Raw genomic sequence first — 18,641 nt, 5'->3', positions numbered from 1 at the left:
TTACTAGTTCTTCAAGAGTCAACTCAAGTTTCCCTTCCTCAAATGGCCTTTCTTGACTCTTCCCCACCCCAAAAGCATTCGATGGGGGTAGCCACATCCCTCGTTATATATTCATTATATCCTACACAGTCTTAACGTATCTCATGATACTATAATTTTCTGCTTACCCATTTCCTGGTAGACTATTGCACTCTTCCAGGATAGGAATTCTGCCTCATTTATCTTTACATCCTCACTACCAAACGAGGACTTGGCATTTAGTAGGCACACTATAAATGGCTACCAATGAATTAACTAAAACCATGCATTTTTTCAGCCACTAAATGACTATACATTAGGTGATATTCAGTTGTCTTCATGGTACTGGAACTTCCAGTACAGGTAGTGATAAATTTGGGTAACATAAATTTGAAATCTCCAATCTCCTTTTGGAACAAGATGACCATATAGCTCTCTGTTCATCTATTCTGCAACTACTTATTTAGCATCCACCATATTCTAGACATTCTAAGTGTCTAACTACTATGTCACACACATGTAAACAGCAGTGTACAAAACAGACAAAAATCTCTTCTATAAAATTCTAATCCTAATAAACCATGTAATCAGCAAAAAATAATATTTGAGGGGTAATAGGAGCTATAATGGACAAACAACAGGGACTAGGGACCTGGAATGAGTGTGGGAAAGTGGTGGCTACTGTTTGCAATTTTAAATATAATGAACCCAGGCGACTTTAGTGACTAGGTTGCATTTAAATAAGGACCTGGGGGCTGGGGATTTAGCTCAATGGCAAAAAGCGCCTGTCTGGCAAGCGCAAGGTCATGAGTTCGGTTCCCGGTACCGGAGAAAAACCAAAAAAAAAAAAAAAAAAATAAGGACCTGAAGAAGGTGAGGAAGAGCCTTGAGAATATCCGGAAGGGGTGCATTCCAAGCAAAAGGAAGAGCAAACCCTAGAGTGCTCAGCCAGGAACAAGTGGGAAGAGTTCAAATACCAGCAAGGAGCCCATTCTGGCTCTGTCATAATAAGCAAAGAGATGAGTCTAAGAGAAGGGTGGGCGGGGGTTAAAAGAATAACCAGGAGTGATGGTGACAGTACAGTAAACTGGGGCAAGGATGGCAGCTAGGAAACCAAGGCTACTGCAGTCATCTGGAGTGAGAGAGGATGTGGGTTTGAAGCAGAGTGGTGACCACAGAGATGGTAGAGAGCGGCTAAATTTTGGAGATATGTTGAAGGCATTGTTAAACCTGCTTTTGGGCCAATTAAATATGGCTGTGAGAGGTATGAAAGATGATTCCAAAGTTAGTGTCTTGAGCAATGGGAATTACCATCAACTGAGATGGAGAAGTCTCATTTTAAGAAGGGAAAGCCAGATGTGGTGGCGCACGCCTGTAATCCCAGCACTCAGGAGGCTGAGGCAGGAGGATCGCTGTGAGTTCAAGACCAGCATGGGCTACAATGTGAGCTCAAGGCCAGCCTGAACTGCATGGCGAAATCCTGTCTCAAAAAGACAAAAAGAAAAAAACAAAAAGAAGAAGAAGAAGAGAAAGTTCATAATGTTTAATTGTTTGATCAATCTTGCATACCTACATCTGATAATCTGAGCAACTACTTTGAAGATAACAATAAGTAATAGAACAACCATTGGTGATTTCCTATCATCTTGTTTTGAAATTCTGTATCATTTTTATAGTTTTTGTGCTGTTTTTTGTTACATTGTTTTTGTTCTTTTTAAAATAAAAAAAAAGAATGCAAGTAAAGGGCAGAAAAAAAGAAGAGAAAGTTCAGAGGGAAATGATTGGGAGTTTGGTTTTGGATAAGTTAATTTTCTAATGCCTATCAGAAATCCTTGTTAAAAAAATAAACACTGGGTAAATAGCTAGATATAAATTACTATGGAGTTCCAGATTGGAGATATAGGCATGTTTTGAGAAACCACTCAAATATATATATCTTTAAAGTTAAAAAATATATATATACATATATCATCATGCTTTTCTCAGTGATAAAAGAACTAATAAAAAAGCTCTATGGTTCCAAGAACACAAGCTATCTCTAATTAGGATGAAGCACATGTTTAAATAAGTATTCAAACTAATTGGATTAATGTTGGAAGTATTCTTATTAGTTTTTTAAATGGTTTAAAACATATCTGGAAAAACTAAAATAAGTAATAGCTTTTTAATTCCTAAAGGCAGAAATTAACAAAAAACATTTTATTTTACTGCAATGAAAACTATCACTGGGGGCTGGGGATTTAGCTCAGTGGCAAAGTGCGTGCCTGGCAAGCGCAAGGTCATGAGTTCAGTTCCTGGTACCGGAGAAAAACCAAAAAAAAAAAAAAAAACTATCACTAAATTTCCCCCAGTGTTATTCTAGGTAGTTGAGCGCCCTGTGGCTACAAGTACATTGAGTTTCAGCTTCAAATACTTTTCAATGAACCAATACTCCAGTGTTAGTTGGGACTAGAAGATAAAGAAAGAACTTCTCAACAGTTCAATGAAGTGATGATTACTCAATTCACTGAATTTAAACTCTTTAGTCAATTAACTGCTCTAATTGCAATTCTTGAAGGCATTAGGCAAGGCAAACAGGCACCCGGGGAAAAACCCAGCAGAGGAATGCTAATGGAAATCTGACCTGCTTAGTACTGTGAATTTAATTCCGGTAGGTTCTCCAACAGTTTTCATAAATAGCAAATTGAGGCAAAGTAACAAGCACAACCCTTCATGACTGGGGGCTGGGTTTCTCAATGGAGTCCAGCGCCAACGCACCAACACCACCTGGGGACCACACTGGAAATGTGATTCCTCACCCTTTTTCTGTTCTACTAAACCAGAATCCCTGAAGAAGAATGAAGCCAAATAATCTAGCAAACATTTCAAGTGATTTTTAGACGCACTAAAGGCTGATGATTGCTGATCTAATGACCATATTAAAATATGTAACTCAGAATGGTTCAGTAGTATTTCTTATATTATCAAAGAGTTACAAAGTGACCTACCTGTTAACAGAGTTATTGAGAAGTAGATTTTTAATTTTCAAAAACAAATAGATGTGCAAAAAACTACTAATTCAGTAAATCCATTTGCTGAACCATAATTTTACCTAAGATGTTTAATGTTTCCTATACAGCAGTTTCAAAGAATTTATCTCTATTTGAGATGAAAGAACAGGACAGAAAGCTGGGTAATGAGGTGTCCCCGGTATCTTATTTGTACTTGAGCCAATATAAAACAGAACAACAGAATTCATTTTCATAGCCAGGCATGGTGGCACACGCTTATAATCCCAGCACTTGGGAGGCAGAGGAGAGAGGATCATTGAGAGTTCGAGACCAGCCTGGGCTACAAAGTGAGTTCAAGGCCACCCTGAACTACATAGCGAGACCCTGTCTCAAAAAGACAAAAAAAAAATTCATTTTCATATACATTCACCTGTATAAATGTGGAGAGATACAGGGGAGCAATCATGTGGGGAGCAGCTGACCTGTAGATCAACCACACATTTTGGTGCTAGAGCCCCGAGAACATGAACTGCCAGAGGGGAGCCATGTGAACAAGCTGTTGGGTCGGCAGCAAAGTCAGTCCCAGGAACACGAGCTGCCAGAGGCAGACCATGTAGACAAGCTGACCTCTAGCTCAGTGGCAGACCAACAGGTGTCCAGCCTTGGTGTTTCTCCCTGTTAACTACAATACAGATAGCTCTGAAAATGTTTTTTTTTTTTTTAAATGTTTCACTTTCAGTGTTCTCAGCAAAACACTGAGACCTTGCACTTTTGGCTCCATTGCGTGCTTCCCCCCTTTTTACAGTGTATAAATGAAGATGCTCAGAGAGGTCAGGCCCCACCCAGTCCCAGCTTTTTTCTATGAGTCTCGTTTCTTTCTTCATCTCCTGTTACCCTCTCTCGTGACCCCACTGGCTGTGTGGGTCATGGCAGGCAGTGCCCAATGTGGGGCGTGAGCACGGGGAAACTCAGTAAGCTGAGACAAGGAAGCACTCCAGGAGTGCGCACAGCAGGACTAAGGTCCAGAGTGCACTGAGTAATTGCTGGGTGCAAAACAATGGGGATTTCAGGATCTAAAGATTGCTCTTTGTATATTGAAACGTTTAAAGCTTTCCTTAAGGTTAGAGGGAAAAAAAAGGTTAGAGGAATGCCTATCAGGACTGCACAGCTTGCTAAATTTCTTGAGTTTGTTCAAGAGACCTGTCCTTGGTTTCCAGAAGAGAGAACTGTAAATTTGTAGTTCCTTCCTGGTAGAAGGTGGTAAAGCAGCTTAGAACAAGGCTAGGAAAAAAGCAAACAAGCACAAATCTATCTAGACCCCGGCAGGCTTTTAAAGGGTTATTTAACAGGGAGAAACTGTTGCTTTCCACTCTTCTCACCACTTCTTTTTTTTGTTTTTGTTTTTTTGTTTTTTTGTTTTTTTGTTTTTTTGTTTTTCTCCAGTACCAGGAACCGAACTCACAACCTTGCGCTTGCCAGGCAGGCGCTTTTGCCGCTGAGCTAAATCCCCAGCCCCCCTCTCACCACTTCTCACTGACACCCAGGCAGGGGAGGGAACAGGGCCGACGGGCGCAAGTCGTCAGTGGGAGGCGGGAACCAAAGAGTTACGCCAAGCCTGGAGCCTGGCCAGGACACGGGAGGTGGGGACACGGGAGGTGGGAGTGTTGTGGCAAAACTGAGTCCAGGAGAGGAACCACACCTGAGGAAGTCAGGAGGCAATGAACAGCTTTATTTTACACCTGTGGTCCTGGCTGGAATAACCTCTAACAAAATCCAGGCAACAAATGTCTGTGAGCCGGCATTTTTATAGGAGGCATAAGCAGGGGTTACAAAGGCAGGACAGGACAGCCTAGCAGTCCTTCTGATTAGCTAGCAGGGCGAGATCATCAGTCACAGGGCTAGATTTATGACCATCAGTTACAATCAGACATCTTGTATGTTTGGGTACAGGTTCGTGGCTACAGGGGTCAAGAAGGTAATTACAGAGCCATGTGACAGTTACAGAGCTAGGCAGCTTCAAAAAGAACAAAGTTTTTAAAAGAACGATTTTTCCTAGTACAGTTTTCCTTTTCATTAGGAACCCAAATGCCTGCTTTGTCATGTTAGTCACAGTGGGAGACAGGCTGTGGGCCCTGGCTCCGGGCACCCAACAACTGTACCTTTGTCCCAAAGCCAATGGACAGCCACAGTTCACCTTTTCCTGAGCCTCAGTCATCCCAGAGTACACCAGCACCCACCTTTTCTCTGCATACAAGTAGGGTCGCTGCCTCTCCATCACACAGGTCAAGTTCCTGCTCCCAGCTTTCCTTTTATCACATGTCTAGTTTTTTTCTTAATCTCCCACCATCCCCTCTCAGGACCTCACTGGCTGCACAGGTCACGGCAAAGCCACAAAGACAATCACTCACCAAACATATTATTAACCTACATAAAGGTCTCATAGGTTATAGGTAGTAGGTTTATTGATAACCAAGACATAGACACAGCTAGAAAGATCTAATATACTCCTTATCAAATTAAGACATTTTTACTTACATGTGGGAACATGAATTGGCATGCCCTTATGACTAAGTAGAGTCTAAACATTTTTTAAAAATCAGTGCAGTCTACTGTAACCAGTGATAGGTAACTAACTGGGACGGTCTACCACAGTGATTTTTTTTCCAGTATTGGGGATTGTGCCCAAAAGCACTTTACCACTGAGTTACATCCTCAGCCCCTTTTTTATTTTTTCTTTTGAGACAGGGTCTTGCTAAATTGCTCAGGTGGAACTAGAACTTGTGATCATCTACCTCATGTAACGTCCTGCAGTACTGCACTACAGGTGTACACCACTGCACCTGACTGACAAGGATTAGTAGAAAGTGCTGGGCATCAGGTTTGATCTAAATTGTAGTCTTTGAACGTGGAAGCTTGCCTAAGCAAGTGATTTAAACCTCCTCAAAGTTAACCATCCTCATTTGTAAAAGGGAGATAGTAATAACACCTTCCAAGCCAGGTGTGGTGGCACATGCCTGTAATCCCAGCACTCAGGAGGCTGAGGCAGAAGGATCTTGCAAGTTCTAGGCCAGCCTGGGCTTCAAGTGAGCTCAAGGTCAGCTTGAACTGCATAGCAAGACCCTGTCTCAAAAAGACAAAAATAATAATAATAATAACACCTTCCTCAGAGAGTTTGTATAAGGAGCAAATGAGAAAATATAGAGGAAAATGCTTAACTTCAGCACATAGTAGTCAACAAATGTTAGCTATCATTACTGGCTATAAAAACTTTCTGGAACAGCTGGTAGGCAATCATGGAAGTATATGAAAGGAGGCATTATATACATAGTTGTGAATACAATCCTACTATGAACTTAATTTACTTTCTAGTGTATTACTCCCTGAGAAAAAATAAATTCCATCTATCTCTTTGATGAAGAATTCTAAATTTCTTATATGTACAATGGCACTTTTAAAAATTCACATTTAAGTCTGGGCATGGTGGTGCACACCTGTAATCCCGGCACTCAGGAGGCTGAAGCAGGAGGATTGTTGTGAGTTTGAGGCCAGCCTGTGCTACAAAGTGAACTCAAGGCCAGCCTGAACTGCACAGTAAGACACTGTCTCAAAAAGACCAAACAAAAAACTTCATGTTTAATAAATACGTACTGAAAATCCCTATAGTGTTAATAAGCCAAAATCACAATGGGACATGAAAAAATGTGAGTTATACTAAAAAGGACAAACAGAAAATCAGCTGTTAAGCATAGTTAAAAAGGACCACAGAATTACGTATTTTGAGCTCATTAGTGCACATTAGATTTTCCTTCTGAAACATTCAAACGAAGTTTCATATGTTTATATCTTAACCACAATGAAACTCTAAGAAAACAGCTCCTAATGATTTCTAAAAGGACCCCATGAATCCACTACTGTAACTGTCTTACTAACCTGTTTTGAAACTCAGTTTCATTGTTTATCCTTTTTCTTTCTAAAATATAAATAAATAAATAGACCTCTATTCCAACTTTACCTTGTGGGCCATATGAGTTTCCCATATTGTATGCTGTTCCATCTGGATCATAATGAGGATGTGCAGTTGCTCCATTTACAGCAATAAATTTTCCCCAGTCTACCTGGAAATTTAAGATCATGACAGATTTCTTTAAAATTACATGTGCTGGTCTCTAGTGACAGGCATATAATAGCAGGGACATGTAAAATATTTTTAAAATAAAATATGCAAACTACAATATAGGTCCTAATTTCTTACCTCTGAGAAATCAAAATTATTTTCCCAATAAATTAAAAAATTTGAATTTAAAGACAACACAAAAACAAAAACTACTGACAGATGTGGTAGTTCATGCCTATAATCTCAACACTCAGGACTCTGAGACAGGAGGATTACCATGAGTTCAAGGCCAGCCCAGACTATATAAGTGAGTTCAAGGCCAGCCTGAAGTATACTACAAGACCCTATCTCACAAAAAAAAAAAAAAAACCTCCCAACACACATACACACAAAAAAAACTTCAATAGATTTGTGTAAAACCACAACATAGTTCAAAAGAAACATACAATTTTAAGTTAAATTTTGGTCTGAAATTTTATTTTTAATTAATTTATTAAGGCAAGGTAGGTGCAGACAATCTCTAGCCCAGTACTAATCGTAAATAAGAAGAGGAGCACAATTCATCAAGTAGACCAGTATTGTTTTATCTCTCCTTTACACAAACCTTCAGATCTTAGGGTAAGAAAGGGATCTCGAATTCCCTTTAAAGAGACCCCACATAGTCCATACTTGGGACAGAGGGGGAAGGAAGGTTAACTGAAGTAATGGGAAAAAAATTATGTGGTTAAGGCTCCAATTTCATCAGATATTTACTACTTTAAAAAGTGCTTTGAGAGCCAGGCATGGTAGTACACGCCTGTAATCCCAGCACTCGGGAGGCTGAGGCAGGAGGATCATTGGAAGTTGGAGACCAGATGGCTACACAGTGAGCAAAAGGCCAGCTTGAACTGCATAGCAAGACCCTAACTCAAAAAGACAAAAAGTGCTTTGAATAGAAAGAAATTTTAGGATCTGTATTATCTATTTTTAACTATACATTACCTTTTCTGTTTTTTCCAGAGTTTCAATGTCCACTTTATTCATAAAATTGGTCTCAGTGCTCATGTAGTAATCACCCTTATACTGCACATAGTTGACATTGGTATTGTCAGTCACGGCTAAAACCAACCATCAGAGTTATTTTAGTACCAGAGGTTATGGTAGCAGACCCTTAGCACATACTTAACAGTTTCAACATCCTCTCACATCAAAAAAAAATGTTTTTCAAGATTTATGTTTCTTGGGGCAGGGGATATAGCTCAGTGGTACAAGCGCCTGGCAAAGTGCAGGGTCATGAGTTCGATTCCCAGTACCCACATTAAACACACACACACACACACACACACACACACACACACATTTAAGAAAAGATTTATGTTTCTTGAAAGAAGGAAGACAAAAAAAATTGTACTGCTGATGTGTGGTGGTTTATTGAAAGGAACAGTTAATGCTTAATTTTTTTGTATTTTGACCATTTATGCATGCTTATGTCTGGTAATCTGAGCAACAGATTTGAAGACAACAATATGCAATATAACAACCATTGGTGAATTCCTACCATCTTGTCTAGTGAAACTCTCTATTATCTCTAATGTTTTATTTAATAATTGTTTTTTTTATTCTCTTTAGTGGTTTGAACAATCTTCCATTCTTACATCTGGTAATCTGAGCAAAGTAGTTGAAGATAACAATTTGTAATATAACAACCACTGTTAATTCTTATCATTTTGTTTTGAAACCCTGTATCATTTTTTAACATTCTTGCTTTGTTTTGTTTATGTCTGTGATGTTGATATTTTGCTATTTTTTATTATTTTCTTTAAAATAAAGAAAGGAGGGGCTGGGGATTTAGCTCAGCGGCAAAGCGCCTGCCTGGCAAGCGCAAGGTCGTGAGTTTGGTTCCCGGTACCGGAGAAAAACCAAAAAAATAAATAAATAAATAAATAAAATACAATAAAATAAAGAAAGATTTATGTTTCTATTGGTTGTCATAGATCCCAATAACTTAAATAATGATCATGATCACCTGAAAATTCTGGGTATGTTAAAAGGCTACTTACCAGGCATCTTAAACTTTGACATGAAACGTTCAAAAATATTCTTGCATGGGTCAGGAAGAGCAAGTGTGCCAAATTCTGATATCATAATTCGATTCTGAGCATTATTGGCCTTATACGTATCACTCTGTAGAAACTTGCTCCTGTATGTAACAGTACCCTTCTCTATCCTGAACTGGTGAAGCAAAGCCATTCCATCAAACCAGTGATTATACCTACAAACCAGAAAAGAAAAGAAAACTCTTATCAATAAGAAAAGCATACGTCAGAATAAGAAATAAAGTGGCCTATCTGTATTTCAAAACTACAGATAAGAAAATAGAGGGGGAAATAGAGGAATGGTGAGTGACAACAACTCAGTCTTTCTGAGATTCCAAATCCAGACACTGAAAAATAACAATGTGAGGAATAAAAAAGTAGTAGATCCCCAAGAACAAGGAAGGATCTGACTGGAAATTACAACATACAGAGAAATTAAAGAGACAAAACATAATGCAGAGAAGGGAAGGGACAGTCTGTACTTTCTCCCTGGATCCCAGCTCATGGCTGTCCGAGAAGGGGAACCAAACCTACGAGACAAAGTGAAAGCTAGGGACTCAGAGGGCTTCAGGGAGAAATGCAGGGGTGGAATGGACCAGCAGGTACTGTAACCTACAGGGACAGCACAGGATTCTGCTCCCACATGAGTCCTTTGACAGGTAGTAATAGCCTGTGAGAGTGACTCCAGTCCAAGCACCTCCCATATTCCTAGATAGTGCTTAGTTGGACATTATTCTGGGGAAGGGTTGACTGTTTAAACCTGGGCTCAGAACTGGCTCCACTTCAGGGTTCCCATTGTTATGTTCCCACAGTGACTGGGTAAGAGACAACTAAGGGAGACAGCTGTGACCACGGAGAAGGCTGGAAAGAGACCCCCAAGGAGTTAAACTAAAGAACACAGACCCTGCTCCAATGGCCAGAGGCCAGGCCCAGCCTGGTTTGCTCTGGGTTTGAAAGTCATGGTACTGGTGCCCTTGCCCTTATACTTCTGGCGTTGGTGTCTGCATCCAGCATGGATCTGGGGTCTGACTACCTTCTTTATCAACCAGCATGAGCAATGACATGCTGTGACTTGGACACTGGCCCAAAACTGTAGATCCTGGAAGTAAATCACACAATCAAAATCACAGAAAAAATTTTGTGAGTGTGTGAATTGTTTTGGAGGATATTTTTGGTTTTGTTTTTGTTCCTTTTTTATTCTTTCCTCTCCCTTTCTCTACTTTGCCAATTTACTGGGGTTTGAGGAACTTTCCTTTGTCCTTTTTCCTTGATGCTTATCTCTTTTTCTTACTTTTATTTTCTTTTTTTGTTTGTTGTTGCTTTGTGGGTTTTTTTTTTTTCCTTTGAGACAGGGTCTCACTATGCAGTTCAGGCTTGCCTTGAACTCACTATGTAGCCCAGGCTGATCTCAAACTCGCAGTGATCTGCCTGCCTCAGCCTCCATGTGCTATGGTCACAAGTATGCACCACCATGCCCAGCGCTTGTTTTTCTGTATTTTTTCCTTTCTCCCTTAATTTTTTTTTGTTGTTTTTTTTTTTTTCCAGTACCAGGAATTGAACTTACGACCTTGCACTTACCAGGGAGGTGCTGTGCCACTGAGCTAAATCCCCAGCCCCTCTCTTAATTTTTTATATCTTATTTTTACCCCCAATATAATTTTTTCTCCCTATTTTGCTGTTATCCTCTATTTTTCATCAAGTTTTTCCTCTTACCTTTGCCTAATTCTATAAGCATGCTTCTACTCCCCAACAGGATACTTTGTACCACTTCTCTCTCCTCCTTCTCATATCATAGAGCTTAAGGTTTCAAATTTTCCCTCTTGCATTCCCCCATTCTCAAACCCCTATATTATTAAAGCTTTATTAATCTTTAGAGCGTTAATTCTGTAAAATTATTGTTGAATTCTTTTCTACCATTACTGGAGACATAGCTGTCACATTTAGCACATATTAACTAAAGTCAGTGCCTATTTTGTCCTAATGCTTACAACATAATTATGGATTTCTTCTTTAGGGTTAAAGGCAGTACATGATTGGTTCTTACACTAGCGTGCAGTTTGTCTTGGATGATACTGTTGTCTCTGATTTGCTTGATATCACCAGGGCCACACAATTGTTGCTATTAATGAGTTTTCCCTATAAACCAACACTAGATTCCTTCTGTGACATTAACAATACTAAAGCGCATTCCCAGAGAACTCAGTGTTGGACCAAATACATGGCATCCTCCCCTCCCAAATTAAGCAGGGTGGTCAGATCCTAGAGCTGAGCAAAGGACTACAGTTGGCAATGCCCAAAGTAATCATAAAAGCAACTAAACAGGTCTCTATACTAACTACACAGCTCCAGGAGCTTTCAGAAGACAGTGACAAAAATCTAGCTGAAAAGTAAAGAGAAGACAATTCATTGGAAAGAAATAGTAAGTTCAGTGGGAATGTAAGTGTGTGAAAGCTGAGGTATTTTGTAGAGTTTCAGAGTTCAAAATTTCAAGGCTGGGGCAGTACTATGGAGTAAGTTCCAAGTAGGCCTGGGTATGTGGTACAGAGTGTCACAATCACTGCAGCAGGGACAGTCCAGGAACTGGGAGGCTACCCCAGCATCATCATGGAGCCTTAAATCCTCCCAGAAGAGTGGTAGACATTAAGGTTATGAGGCTATTTAGTATTCTGCCAGATTTGTATAACTGAGAAGCAGGTTTTCAATTAAATCATTGACTTAAAAAAAGTAATTGAAAGAACGCCTTCATCATGTCACTATTATGTCTGCATATAGGTGCAGATTTGCTAAATGACATCTACTAGTGTGGTCAGGGATTCACAACTGTGTGAGGCGGTTCTTACCTACAGGTGAACAGTTACTCTGCTCTTCTCTAAGTCTCCACCCCTCCCCTTCAATCCAGTCTGGGGAGCCAACCTCTAAAATGAGTGTCCCGTCTCCATGTGGCCTGAAGATATTTGCACTTCTCACCCAAAGGGCAAGGGTTCTTGCTGAAGCCTGCCACAACCTCTGAAAAAACTGACTCTGAAGGACAAAGTCAACACTTGTGGGACCAGGCACACCACCCACTTCTCCCACTGAGAAGTTTATCTCCAAAGAGGCCTGCACGCAAGGCCAAGCCAGCCAGCTCAGCTGCTTTAACAGTAGAGCAGGGCTTCTTCTGCAGCACATAAAATACCATAAGATTTTGCAAAAGGTTATTACCACCTGGGGGCTAGAGTAGTACTTTTCTCCTCCTTTTCTTTTTCCTCTACCTTTCCCCTTCCTCCTCCTTCTCCTCTTTTCCTCCTCTTTCTCTTTGACCGGGTACTTTAAAAAAAATGTATAACTTGTGTGGAAGACAGATATGTAAAGTAAGGAAAAGCAGAACGGCTCTCATTCATTCTATTTTTCTTCTCTTCCAACTTTCCCCACATTCTGACATCTAAAGTAATTCCTTAGGGATTTGTCCAGCAGCTGGGAAGGGGTGCATTTCACACATTCATTACTCAGTGAAGACAAACTATAACATGTTCAGTAAATCAAAGTACGAGGAATTGAGAAATACATATTGTAATGCTATCTTGGATGTGCAATATGCCCTTGGCTGCAGGCTGATTCCAACAAGCGGAGTGGCACAGTAGGACCATGACAGATCCCAGCTAGATCCACTATGGGAAAGCAGAGAAAGTAGAATGTTGCTTGCCAAGGGGAAGGGAAGGGAAGGGAAGGGAAGGGAAGGGAAGATGGCAGAGTTAGTGTTTAATGGGTACAGAATTTCAGTTTTGCAAGATGAAATGAGTTCTGCAGATGTCTGTTGCTGACAGTAACACAATATGAATTTACCTAATGCTATTGAACTGTACGCTTATAAATAGTTAAGGTGGTAAGTTTTATGCTTTTATTACGTAAAGTAATTCCTTATGGATTTGTCCAACAGCTGGGAAGGGGTGCCTTTCACACAGTTTGCCACAGTTTTTTTCAAAAAAAGGTAATGATTTTTTTAAACATCATTCAGCATTAAAAATAATGGTCATAGTTGGGCATGGTGGTACAGACCTGTAATACCAGCACTTAGAAGGCTGAGGCAGGAGGATGGCCACGAGTTCAAGGCTAGCCTGAGCTACACAGTAAGTTCAAGGACAGCCTGGACTACATAGTGAGACCCTGTCTCAAAAATAAATAAACAAATAGGGGCTGGGGAGATAGCTCAGTGGCATAAGCTCCTGCCTGACAAGTGCAAGGTTGTGAGTTCGATCCCTGATACCACAAAAAAAAAAAAAAAAAGAACGTTTATGGGGCTGGGGATTTAGCTCAGTGGCACAGCGCCTGCCTGGCAAGCACAAAGTCATGAGTTCGATTCCCGGTACCGGAAAAAAGCCAAAAAAAAAAAAAAACAAATAAAATGGTCATTCAGATTTGTAGCAGCATAAATAAAAAGGTTTTTGATAGTGTGAAAGATTTTTTAAGTAGAAAAATTTCCACATATGAGTGCAGTTCTTTAGAACAAATGTATAGAAATATTGGGAAGAGTGCCAGGCAATACACTAAAGTGTTAATAGAAGATATGCCCCTTCCTTTTCCATAGTTCAAAAGTTTTATACAATTAAAAATTTTTATAATGAAAAAATTTTTTCTAACATTTAAAAATGCTAAAAATAAAACAGATTCTTCCCTGGTGACAGGGGTTTCTTCACATAACCTCACACCCCTAGTAGACACTCATATCCTAACAAGTTATTGGCTTTTCATCTATTTACATTGTATTTATTGAGTGTTATATAGGTGTGGGCCACTGTTCTAGATGCTGGGGATACTAGGTAAAGTTAAAAAAAAGCCCCCACACTCATGCAACTTACATACCAGTGGGGAAACACAGCTAACATACAAATAAAAAATATTAGCCAAGTGTAGTGCTACACAAACTGGTAAAAATATGCCAGTGTTTTTAGACTGGAAAGTCAGGGAAGGTTCAAAGGACACAAGGTTTAAACTGACAGGGGGCTGGGGATTTAGCTCAGTGGCACAGCACCTGCCTGGTAAACACGAGGTCATGAGTTCGATTCCCGGTACCAGAAAAAAAAAAACTGATATCTGAATGACACAACTCAAACCTAAGATGAGGGAATATAGGTTTAAAAAGTTGATGCCAAATGCGGGGCAAAAATAAATGTGATCAGGATGAGGAACTGAAAGAGGCCATCGTGTCTGAGGAGTACAGGGTGAGAGAGAAAGTGGCGGGAGGTGAAGACACTGTCCTTCCTTCAGGAACTTGTGGTGAAACAATTCAGTAGTCACACACAGAGCTCCTGTTCCACTTTTTTTTTGCATAAACTCATAAATTGTTTCAAATTTATAATATTAAGGAGGATAGAAAAAGCAAAACTTTCAAAGGATAATTCTTTCTTTTCCCCTCAGGGAGGCTACAGTTTGGAATCTGCAATCAAAAGAGTCAATGGCAATGTGCACCTCAGAGAGGAGTGCACATTCCATAGAACCAGCCTATGCCAAGAAATCCAAAATTTTCCCCAAAATCTAGGCTTACTTATCCTTCCCAAACTCAAATTTCCCAGGTCCGACTCGAAGTAGATAGCCATTGAGCCACTCAGGAATATTTCCCTGGACTCGAGCAGAGATGATATGTGGTGTCTCCTCCACCGTGGTCAGCAGGGGTGCAATACATGGCAGCCTCTGCTGCTGCCCCAGGACGGCTCTTTTCTCAACATACGTCATGTACTTCTTCAAAACTGTGGAGAGGAAATCAAAAGTACACAAAGAGTTACCAGATTTTTTTTTTTTTTTTGGTCTTTTTGAGAAGGGGTCTCATTATGCAGTTGAGGTTGGCCTTGACTCACTTTGTAGCCCAGGCTGGTCTCAAACTTGCAAGGATCCTCCTGACTCAGCCTCCCAAGCAATCCCTTCTGGCATTACAGGCATGCATCACCACACCCGGCTACCAGATCTTGTGTAAGCATATGTCCCCACAGACAATAATCTTAGGAACTGGCAGCCTATGGGAACCATGTACCTAAAACCAAACACAGTCTCCAAATCTCTCCTCTCCCTGCTCATTCTCAGACTATCAGGGCTTGGATTCTCATTTTTAAATCACAGCAATCTTTCTTGGATTTCTTCTACTGTTAATCTGCCTAAGAATTAACTCATGACTTTGCTATTATTGTTTCCAGGGTTGAACAATGCTTGTCTTTTTATAAGAATAGCTCTACATATTAACTCTAAATGGGCTAACAGCAACTTCACTGTTACAATAAAAAAATGACTACCAAGCCCAGCCTGAACACTTTAGTGACATAGCAAGACCTTGTTTCAAAATGAAAAATAAGACAACAGTCTAACATCAAAAAAAATTACCACTAGTGAATATTTTCATAATTACCTTGGCTCTAGTGGTTTAGATACACAAGAATGTGATACTAAGCATCTCATTGTGACTTCTGAGAATTTAATAAGATGTGAAATTTAATTTCTTCTGTTCTAATAGCATATTCATGAAAATACATGGCACTTCCTAGAATAAGGGTATCATAAATTAAATTATGCAGTGATACTCATTATGAAATTACCTGAAGTTCCAAAGCCACTCTTCATTATATAATTAGGAGTTGAAAATTGTTCCAATTATTACATACTTACTGAATGTTCAAAAGGCAAAATTGCCTAATGCGGAGGGGTGGGCAAATATATAATTATATAATATAAATATAATCTTTTATTTCACTTCATAAAAGTTTAACAATGACACAGAAGCCCAGGCTAAAAAAACAAATTAATGTGTAGGGATACTATTACCCTGAATGAATGAAATTAGTATTCTCTCAGCAATTTATTTTATATTTTATCCACAATCAATCTCTTTTTTTCGAGACAGGTGGAGACAGAGTCTCACTGTGTAGTTTGGGGTAGTCATGAACTCAGTATGTAGCCCAGGTTGCCCTCAAATTCACAGCAACCCTCCTGCCTCAGCCTCCCAAGTACTGGGATTACAGCCACGTGCCATCATGCCTGGCTGATGATATATCTCTTTCAAATCTTTCAGTTATTCAATTTGGAGCACATGAGATTGTTTACTTTCCTATAAGTAACAATTTAGTCAAGCCCAGCTGTTTCCTGGTTTTCCAAACAAAATTTACTTTTATCTTGAATGCCTTTCCCACAACCTTTCCCTAGCCCAGGTGTAATGATGCACACCTGTAACCCCAGCACTTGGGAGGCTGAGGCAGGAGAATCGCTGCTAGTTGGAGGCCAGCCTGGGCTACAAAGTGATTTCAAAGCCAGCCTGAACTACATAGTGAGGCCCTGCCTCAAAAAAAAAAAAAAAAAAAAAAAAAAAAAAAACCCTCCCTAAGAAATTTCTATTGTTCAAAGTCTATCTCAAATGTTACTTTCTTTTACAGGTAAATATAGTAATATTGAAAAGTGCAGGCTTGGGCTCTGCCTTGCTCCAGACCACCTGGGTTCAGTACTGGTCAGTTCCCAAATAAGACTCAACCTCCCCATACTGTTTCCTCCTTTCTAAAGTGGTTAAATACTTGCAATGCTTAACAAGTCTACGGCTATAATAAATGAGTTAGTTTATGTAAAGCTTTTATAACTCAATACTCCAAAATTATTATCTACACAGCTTTTTTTTTTTTTTTATCTACACAGCTTTTAATGATCAGTCCAAGAAGACATACAATGTTTCTTAAACAAAGTGTTAAGCATTGCTGTCAGATAAAAGGAATTTGAATCCAGACATAAGGAACTCACTCCCTAGTAAACAGGCAAACAGATCCTTGATCAGTGTTTTGTTTCAGAACTGTTTCTCAAAATCTGGTGTGAGGACTGTTTGCAACAGAAATACTACCTGATGTTGCCAAAACACAAACTCCTCAGTTCTGCTCTGGACCTAGTAAGTCAGAATCTCTGGGTAGAGCCAGCAGGTTTTCTTAGCCATAATAAAACTTGGGAATCAGTGTTAAGAGTTCTTAAAAGGATGCTTTGAAAGGGAGAGAGGAAAGCGCTCAGGTCCTTATCTCACTCTACTTTTATCAACATTATATTTATCTTACTCTCCTCTTAGACTGAAATAAATTCTCTTAAGTCAGGTATTTTATCCACCCCACTTATTTAAGTAAATTTAAATCAAATAGGCTGATTGGGCATTTGTGGGAATTATTTTGTTGTGTTTTTGTTTTGTTTTTCAGAATTGGGGATTGAACCCATTTTTTAACTTTCACTTTGAGATAGACAAAAAAAAAAAGGGACCGGGGATATAGCTCAGTGACATAAGCACCTGCCTGGCAAGCACAAGGTCCTGAGTTCGATTCCTGGTTAAAAAAAAAAGAGAGAGAGAATTAAGATGGGCTGTCACTAAGTTGCCCAGGTAAGGCTTGAACTTGTGATCCTCCTGCCTCAGGCTTCCCGAGTATTGAGATTAAGGTATAAAACCACTATACCAGCTGATACAAATGAATTTTACATATTTTTACATTTTAGAAAATACTTACATTACCCATATGTTCTATACTCCATGTTGTTGCAGTCTATTACATGTTCTTCAGACTTTTCTGCAGTACTTGCTACTGTTGTCAACATCTCCTTAAAACCATTTCTATTCTTGGCTTCTGAGACATTGTATCCTAACTTTCTTGCCCACTCTCTGGCTACTCTCTGCTTTGTATTAGCTTCAGGGCTCATTTGGCTGGAAACTTTGGGAAAATTGCTTAATTTCTCTGAGTCTCAAGTTTCTCAATGATAAAATGGGGGTAAAAGAAGGTTAATACTTCCTGTTTGTGTGTGTCTATTAACATTAGTAAATATGTGACCTTCCAAAGGTTAATACCTTGTATTGGCCTCTTTTCCCCTTAGCACTACATTAAAGAAAACTTGGACCTTTACTTTCTTTTTTTTTTTTTTTTTAATTTTAAAGAATAAAAGAAGGATAACATAATAATAGGGGGGACTTAGCAAATTACAGACAAAATGGTAGGAAATTATCAATGGTTATCATTTTACATATTATTATCTACAAAATAGTTTCTCAGGAAAACAAATAGACAAATAATAGTGAGTTAGAGACAAAAGAGGTAGGAGATTATCAAGAGTTGTTGTGCTATACTTTGGTATCTTCAAAGAGGCTTCTAAAGAAAATAAATAGAGCTATACATGAGTGACCTATTGAAAAATCATTAACTATTCTCAATGGTTGTTGTAGGAAACACATAATAATAAACATACATTATGAAATAGGATAGGAACATTACAAACTTAACACAGTTATGGATAGATTAGTAGGAAAATATCAATGGCTGCTGTAATACATGGTGGTATCTTCAAAGTGGTTTCTCAGGAAGACAGAGATATGCAAGAAGGATCTAATAAGTAGTTACAGCCTAAGGGTTGTCAAAAATAGCATATTACCTCCTCACCAGTGACTCCTTTCACTGAGGTATGATGGCTGGAAGG

The 18,641-nt window shown here is 39.4% G+C and overlaps 1 protein-coding gene across 2 annotated transcripts in view; it reads right to left on the bottom strand.

Annotated features, from left to right (window-relative positions):
* Window positions 1-18,641, bottom strand: part of Bco2 (beta-carotene oxygenase 2) — a 34,627-nt gene that overhangs the window by 12,730 nt on the left and 3,256 nt on the right. Inside the window, exons 2-5 of one of the 2 annotated variants that reach the window (XM_005378119.2) lie at window positions 14,719-14,920; window positions 9,162-9,373; window positions 8,104-8,219; window positions 7,021-7,123 (exon numbers count right to left, since the gene is read on the bottom strand). In XM_005378119.2, coding sequence (XP_005378176.1) covers window positions 7,021-7,123; window positions 8,104-8,219; window positions 9,162-9,373; window positions 14,719-14,920 — 633 coding nt within the window. The remainder of the gene's footprint in view (window positions 1-7,020; window positions 7,124-8,103; window positions 8,220-9,161; window positions 9,374-14,718; window positions 14,921-18,641) is intronic. The other variant, XM_013511045.1, reaches the window with a different exon arrangement.

This window comes from Chinchilla lanigera, unplaced genomic scaffold (genome assembly GCF_000276665.1).
Source record: "Chinchilla lanigera isolate Chin_1 unplaced genomic scaffold, ChiLan1.0 scaffold00011, whole genome shotgun sequence".
Lineage (NCBI taxonomy): Eukaryota > Metazoa > Chordata > Mammalia > Rodentia > Chinchillidae > Chinchilla > Chinchilla lanigera.
The sequence above is the reverse complement of the archived record's forward strand: the minus strand, read 5'-3'. Positions and strand labels throughout refer to the sequence as shown.